The 7,857-nt window shown below is 40.4% G+C and overlaps 2 protein-coding genes across 3 annotated transcripts in view; one reads left to right on the forward strand and one right to left on the reverse strand.

Annotated features, from left to right (window-relative positions):
* Nucleotides 1-4,612, reverse strand: part of trappc12 (trafficking protein particle complex subunit 12) — a 63,511-nt gene extending 58,899 nt beyond the window's left edge. The window contains exons 1-2 of one of the 2 annotated variants that reach the window (XM_041812222.1): nt 4,567-4,612; nt 2,560-3,882 (exon numbers count right to left, since the gene is read on the reverse strand). In XM_041812222.1, coding sequence (XP_041668156.1) covers nt 2,560-3,873 — 1,314 coding nt within the window. In that variant the 5' untranslated portion in view covers nt 3,874-3,882; nt 4,567-4,612. The remainder of the gene's footprint in view (nt 1-2,559; nt 3,883-4,566) is intronic. The other variant, XM_041812224.1, reaches the window with a different exon arrangement.
* Nucleotides 4,613-4,791: 179 nt separating this feature from the next.
* eipr1 (EARP complex and GARP complex interacting protein 1) overlaps nt 4,792-7,857 on the forward strand; it is a 120,975-nt gene continuing 117,909 nt past the window's right edge. Inside the window, exons 1-2 of the mRNA XM_041811910.1 lie at nt 4,792-4,946; nt 5,181-5,264. Coding sequence (XP_041667844.1) covers nt 4,905-4,946; nt 5,181-5,264 — 126 coding nt within the window. The 5' untranslated portion in view covers nt 4,792-4,904. The remainder of the gene's footprint in view (nt 4,947-5,180; nt 5,265-7,857) is intronic.

Below are 7,857 nucleotides of genomic sequence, written 5' to 3' on the forward strand. Positions count from 1 at the left end.
TCATAGATACATTTAGCCACATCCATTTCCTGAGAGGGGTGGAGTCAGACAGCTCGTTAACATTTAAAGCCACAGAGACAGAAAAAGCTTATTCTGAGCAGGGCTGTCTAGGGGTTTCTAGACACGCAAAAATCCAATTCTGGAGTGTTTTTTCAATAACAAACTTCACATGCATGTTTTTAGGGCCTCTGAGAACAATATAAACTTGTCTTAAAGGGGTTAAATATGTGACCTTTAACGCTCTGACTGGGCTCTGAATCTGCTTTGAAATAGAACTGAATAACATTGGAAAGACAGCATTGCGTTTAGGGTTGGGTATTGTTTGAGTTTTTTCCAATACTACTGCTAAATCAACACTTTATAACCAGTGCCGGTGCCAAAATGATGTCTGAATTGATACTTCTAAGAGAAATAAAGGGTTAAAAGTCAGTGGGTGAATTAAAGCTGTCTTACTATCATGAATGATTCACAGAAATATCTTATAAAGATGCCAAAAACACATAAGATAAGAAAAGGAAATGGATGTAACTTTTTGCAAGAGGCTAAAGCAAAATTCATATTTGTTAGTGTGACTGTGGCCTCGGTAGGAAAATACGGACAGAGTACAGAAGGCATAAATGGTTAAAATACATTCATGCTCTGCTGAAATTAAGCATGAGCACATACATTGCACAAATTCCATAATGTACTTTCTGCCATTTATTTGGACTGGAAGGAGGTTGCATTGTGGTGGTGGAGTACCAAAATTTAGCATCAAAATCTGTGTTGTATTTAGATCTGGCAGGACAGGATCTGTTAGTAACAAATTTCAATTTTCATCCCTAATTGGGATAGTTTTACTTTACACAATATATTATCTGTGTCCGAAACCACACTCTCATTCCCTGCTCCCTGTCCACAAATGTAGTACCTTAATGTACATTTATCAAGCTCAAATCAACAACCATATATATTTTGGTATTTTAATTTTTTTTTTTTTAATTTCAAATATCACACAATGCAGCTCTCTGACAGAGATTCTGACACACAGACACACACAGATGAGGAAAAGAATAAAGTGAGAGCAGGTAGATAGCAGGCAGTGGATCGTATCTTCATAAAATTTACAACTGAACTTTCCACATAGCTCCTTAAATGTCATTAACCATTTTAAACATAAATCGTTTCAATATTATTGCAATTTTAAACATTTTGCAATACAGTGAGTATTGCGATACCATGTATTGCAATCTATACCATTTTTTTCAACTGTTTAGCTGATTTAGCATTAGTCTTGTCTTCATGTTTGTCGTATTTCTGCAGTATTTTATTTCCATGTTGCACTTCTTGCAAACCCCATGAGTCATGTCCATGTTGTTCATGCCCTGCTTGCATTCCTAATGTCCTATCCCTGGTGCTGCCATGTTTGTTGTACTTACTTTCTCCTGCTCTATGACCGACACTTCTACCAACCTCACTGGACAATCAATTGTCCAAACAACTGATTTTATTTTTCCATTATCACAGACTTCAGTTCATATTAGAATTAATATGAAAAAAAACGATACTTGGTGGACGAGACGATACATCACCAGACAAAATATCGTGATACTGTATTGATGCTGTACTGATTTTTTCTCCCACCTCTAACCAGGCCCTCTTGTCTAACTTACGATGAAAGGTGACAGTGTCAAGCTGCTGTGTTTGTCACACACTGCAACACAGTGAAGCTGTAAGAAAAACAATCGGCACATTCGTGCCGTAATTGGACCGTGCATTAACGAGTGGAGGGACGAGAAGCCCCTTGTTGCAGGCCTTCATTCACCTAGGATTTAGACAGACTTAAATGCAATTTAGTCATGAAAATGAGAAAATTGCACGGTTCTGTATTATATCCAACAACATAGAAATGGCAGCCTGATGTGCCCCAAGTCATGTGACAATGTGACTGTTGTGTTTGCACACATCGCCATTGCGGTAGAAAAAACAATTTATCAGGCTGAATGAGTATGAATGAGTAATTTTTGGAGTATATACATGTCTCACTGCCTTTAATAAAAGCCAATTGTCCTTATTATGCTAAAACTGATACAGAGCTAATAAAGTTTGCTAAATATTGTGTAAAAAATAAACACTGTGAACTGTATCTGATATTTTTTATATTGTTCTCTCATCCCTAGACAGCAGAAGGCCAAGGAATAACATTATCCCGTTTAAGGCATCCAGATGACGTCTATACATTTTTATCTCTGAATCATTCTAATGATCAGGATTAGCATTTCATTACTATGGGAAATGCCATAATAATGGAAATCACATCCATAATTGATGCAAACTATCATGAGTGCTATGAATAAGTTGGATAGGGAGTTTTTTTGGGGAAAAAAAGCATAAAATGAATGTTGACAAAAAAAAGATAACAGACTTGTTTCATTGTTTGGGTAAATTCTGAGGGCAATTCTCTGGAGGCAAAGAAAAATTCCACAACACCTTAAACAAAATGAGTAGTAAAAAGCACAAGGAACCCCAAGTATTCCATGAAGTGTAATACACATGAAGTGTACAACGTGCTCGTCCTACCTGCAGGTTGTCAAACTTGAGTCCCGGCATGGTGAGTCTGTTGGTCTCCATGTAGGCTGGGCTGTACTGCTGAGTGGCAACAGAAATCAACACCTTCCTTGTCTCCTCAGATGGCAGCCAGGCATCATGGCGTCTGTCAACTTCACTCAGACTCAACGCTTTTGCAAATGGGTCATCGCTGCCTGAGAATACAGCCTGCATCTGGTTAAAAGGTTGCGGCTGACTGACCGGGATTTGAGAGGGAGCTGGGACTGCTTGGACTGGAGGAGGCTGGGTCTTAGTGGTTGATTCAGTTGGGGCAGGGGCGAACACTGAGCTAGGGGTGGGGGCACCTGAGTCCAGTGGTCCCCCAGGGGTGGAGATTGAGGAGGAGGTGGAGGAGAGTTGACGCTCCGGTGTTGGGGGTACAGGTGCTGGGCTGGAGCCAGGGGGGACATCAGCATTTGGATTAGTAACGGAGATAAAGGAGGAGGGGGCAGTGAAGGAATCAAAGAAGTCAGTAGCTGGATTGCACTGTCCATTATCAGTGAAGAACTTACTCAGGCTGGGGCTGGGCTGGCACATAAGGGGCGTTGTCTGCTTGCTGGGGGTCACTGCCTCAGTGCTTGGCCCACCACTCCCCATGCTAAAGCTTGGGGATTTGATGAGAGTGGGCTGGAAGCCGTCCGGTACCAAAGACCTCGGCTGGGTTCCCTGGCTGAATATGGTGCACACAGGCACAGGATCATCTTTTGGGCTTGTCCCTTTAGCTTCTTCTTGAACTGGTTCCTCTTTTATAGGATCAGACGGGCTTTGATCATCACCTTGAGGAGGGACAGAAGATCCTGCTTGGTCTTGTCTTTCGGTCTGCTCCTTTATGTCCTCCTCTACTTTCTCTTCATCTCCTCCCTTCTCCTGTTCCTCAACTGAAACTGTAATCTCAGTTGTATTATTTCCAATTTCACTTTGTTCCTGTGTGTCCACTAAAGTCCCTTCTGCTGTCTCTTCCTCCTCAACTCCTCCATCCAGAAAGGAGTCAATGGGAGCAACATCGTCCTCCTCACTGTTATTAGGCGAGTCAGAAATCATGACACTCTCCATCATCTGGTCATTGAGCTTGTCCATCAGGCTCTCCGAGGGCGTAGCACTGCTGTCCTCCTGGGGGGTAACAAACTCCGCGCCTAGGTCGATGCTGTCTTCCTGAGGAAGGAGGGGGTCTCTGATTGGGGCCTGGCTGGAGGTTGGCTCCAGAGGGTCAGGGGCTTCCTTGGTGACATCTTCCACAGTGATGTCCAAAGTGACCGGTCGCTGAGCTGGAGCCTCATCACTATCCATCTTTCTGCTCTTTACAACCAAACACAATAATAGAAGACATAAACATGTGATGAACAGTTCAGGGGACAGATCACACTAAACAGCTTGCACAGTAGTCACTTCCTTGAAACGTTAAATTTACGGTATTTTTTATTACATGCTCTTAATATGCAATGACTTATATCCAAACGAAGATAGAAAGGGTCAGATTTTCGCCTTATGGCACTTGATTTAAGTGCCAAAACCATTATCCGCACAATTTGCTGATTTCCTTAATGGTTCTAGCATGCTAGTGCTACATTAACTCGTGTTACGGTTTAATTTGTAACCGTGTAAACTGGTGACTTTAGCCGAATACATTTGTAGTTGTCGTAGTTAGAGCGTACACTAAAGACAGACCACACCCTAATGAATGTCTAATTGTTTTATCATATCATCAGGTCAAAACATACTCTTCAAATCTGCCTTTACTGGTGTAATTTACAGAAACGTCGGCTGAAAGTCACAAGTCAACACGGTCACCCGTTAAACGGAAACACCGGTCGGATAGCGTTAGCTAAATTTGGCTGAAAAGTTGGCTTAAAAATATTTAATACACGTTTCGCTCATAGCTGTCAACGGTTCAAAAAGACGAAGGATACCAACATGCTCTCCGCAGCACAACACTGTGACAAAAAAACGTAACAATTGCTTGATAACGTTTCATTTACTCACCTTAGTGCAGAGTGACAGCTAGTTTTCTAGTGGGCATGCGCAATTCTATGACACAGCTACATGTATGGTATCTCAGAGCAGACAAACTTCATTCCAACGTTGTTTCTGGGATTCTCGATATCTACTACGCACTTTTTAAAACCCAAGCACGCGTATCAGTCTGCTGCTACGACTTTTTACTTGCATTTCACTTTGACCAGCTTCTAAATCGCGGAAGTGAAGAGTCTGTGTTGTGTTTTGGTACTGTACGCAGCACTGTTTAAAATTTTCCCGTTTTTATCGCCACTCGACAATTTAAAAGTAGATTATAAGCGAGCATTTCGGGAATAGAGGGGGAAATGGAGGATGACGCTCCTGTCATTTATGGTCTCGAATTTCAGGTACATGTTGCTGCTGAGCTCCCACACCATTCATTACTATTTACATTTTTGCTACTGAATGCTAACTCTATTTCTAACTCTAACTCTAATTCTGTTTGTCGTTGAGTGGTTATAAACGCTTCCATAATATCCGGTCATACGGAAGAATGTCTTATTATACCAAATAGTTGCCTTCGTAATTTATTTTGTGTTGTTTTAAAGGGTTATCCTGCCAATTATGTTTTTATTTTCCAGGCTCGAGCACTGACAGCCCAGACAGCTGAGACTGATGCCATACGTTTCCTTGTGGGCACTCAGTCACTTAAATTCGACAACCAGGTAACATTATAAAAATCATGTTACACATGTCATAACAGTTGAAGCTTGATAAAGAAACCACTAACAAGAAGAATTTCTTATTGATGCTTGTCCCCCCTTTTATTTTTCTATCTGTTATTACATGCTGATAATAAGTGTCAGTTTTGTTGTCTTTTCTTTTTTCCTCGATGCACTGCCTGCTGGTCCTATTAACTATAATAATTGACACCTATATGATCAGTGGAGATGAGCACTGTCTAATACTGCCAGAAGAAATATGCATGTTGATTTGGGCTGCACAATAAATTGAAGTTTTTATTATTATCACATTCAAATATATTTGGTTTATACATTGCAAAGTACTTTATTTATGCAATGTATTAATGCAATACAAAATGAAAATGATTTACAATGCCTTATTACGAAGCATACTGTATGTACAAAGTCCTAAGCCCTCATCAGTCAGGTTGCAGACCCATGCATTCCATCATTGCGGTTGCAGTAGTTTTTGATTGATTGACTGTACTTTATTTACATGTCATGCACAAAAAACGCCCAAACCTCATGAGTTTCAAGTGAGTTTGGAGTTGTAATGATATTGATTTAATATGGTTAACATGGTTAGCTTTGGTTTTCTCATTCAGACACTCTGTCATATCGGCATTGACTCAGTGCTTGCAAATGTATCCAGAATTAACTTTGTGATAGATCACAGTGTGTAAAGTTGGGAATAATCAGAATGAGTTTTTATCATTGATATAAGGCAGTGTTACTCAACTCTGCTCAAAGAGCCAAATTGTTGAACAATACCTTTGTAAGAGCCAAAATCTAAGTGGTGAAAAGTGGCAAGAATGGGTTAAAGTGGCAATAAAAATAAGTCAAAGATAACAAAAATAGTCAAAAAGTGGCAGAAATTGGTGAAAGGGGGCAAAGTAGGCACAAAATGGAAAAAACTGGGTGAAAAGTGACAAAAATAGGAGTTACAGGTGGAAAAAATGCCAACATGCAGAAGAAGCATGGCAAAAGATGAGTGAAAAGTGACCAAAACAGGCAAAAGAGCAACAATGAGTGGAAAAAATGGGGGGAAAAGTCACATTTAATGGCTTAAGGCAGTGGAAAGTGGCCAAAAAAGGCAAAAGAAGGAAAACAATGCATAGCAAGAAGCAGGATAAAAGAGGAAAAAACTGTTGAAAAGGGTAAAAATGGGATAAAAGTGGCAAAAAGATTGCAAAAAAGGGCAAAGAGAAGCAGCAAAAGTGGGCCTAAAGCAGAAAAAATAGGTTAAAAGTGGCAAAATTGGGTTAAAAAGGGCAAAAAGTGGGAGGAAAAAGTGGGGGAAAGGGCAGAGAGTGGCGAAAATGGGCGAGAAGTAAAAAAAAAATGAGTTAAGGGTTGAAAAGTGTACAAAAACCACCCAAATCATGGCAGAAAATGAGTGAAAAGGGACTAAAACAGACAAATAGCAGTATTAATGGGGGAAAAAAATGGGCAAAAACCAGCAAGAGGTGGAAAAAATGGGGGACAAGTGGCCTTTAATGGCAAAAGGCAGCTCAAATAAGCGAAAAGTGGCAAGACATTAACCTGACACGCCAGATGGATTTGTTTCACACATCCATCTTAGAAAGATTCAATAGGAAACATTTGAGAAAATGCAGAGGCTTTGAAAAAACTCAGAGTGTGATTGGATGAACGTTCTGTCTGCCACATCTCTACGGGCCAATCAGAGCAACAAAACACATGACGTAGCCACTACTGAGGAGTAAACTCCATACAGAACTACATAATGCGAACCATGGTGACTGTAGACATGTCAGTACATATGACTTTTTTCATTATTGAAAAGAAGAAAACTCACTGCTGTTCTTTGTTCTTCTTTTAATGAAGAAATGTCGTCAAGTTCTGATAAAACTGGCGCTTTAGCAGCATCCACGCTAAGCCCCTCTGCTATAATTGCACTGGCCTCTTGCTGCTGCTTGTTTACGTCAGGACTCTGAGTGCTGCCCCTCATCGCTGATTGGTCCTGTCACTTTCTAACCAGGCCCAAACAGTTCAGATGGGAGCTTTCCCAGATGGATTCGCCAGTGAAAACAAGGAAAGGGGCGTATCCATCTGTTTTGCAAGGTTAGCAAAACATGGCAAAAAGGGGAAAAATAGCAAAAAGCAGGAGAAAAGAGGCAAAAACTGGTGAAAAGGGGTGTTAATGGGATAAAAATGGGCAAAAGAAGTAGCAAAAGTGGGCTTCAAGCAGTAGAAATGGATGCAAAGTGGGATAAAGGGAAAAAGTGGCCAAAAATTGCAAATAAAGGCAATGGAAATATATAGACATAAATAAAGGTTGACAATTAAAGCCAAATGTGTAAGTGTGGGAAACAAACTGATTAATGGATAATTTCTGAGGTCAAAGTTTCCCTTTTTTAAGGTTATTTGGGGAAACATTTTTCACATTCAGACACAAAAAAGCCACATGTTGAGTATCACTGATATAAGGTGTTCTACAGGGGTCAGGTCTGGGCCCTGTCTTGTTTCAGATATACCAATTATATTGTCTCCCCTTTTCATGACTAGTATGCCCATGTCTATGCTGATGATATTAATTTTATTGTTTCTCTTTCTG

Source organism: Cheilinus undulatus, linkage group 18 (assembly GCF_018320785.1).
Source record: "Cheilinus undulatus linkage group 18, ASM1832078v1, whole genome shotgun sequence".
Classification (NCBI taxonomy): domain Eukaryota; kingdom Metazoa; phylum Chordata; class Actinopteri; order Labriformes; family Labridae; genus Cheilinus; species Cheilinus undulatus.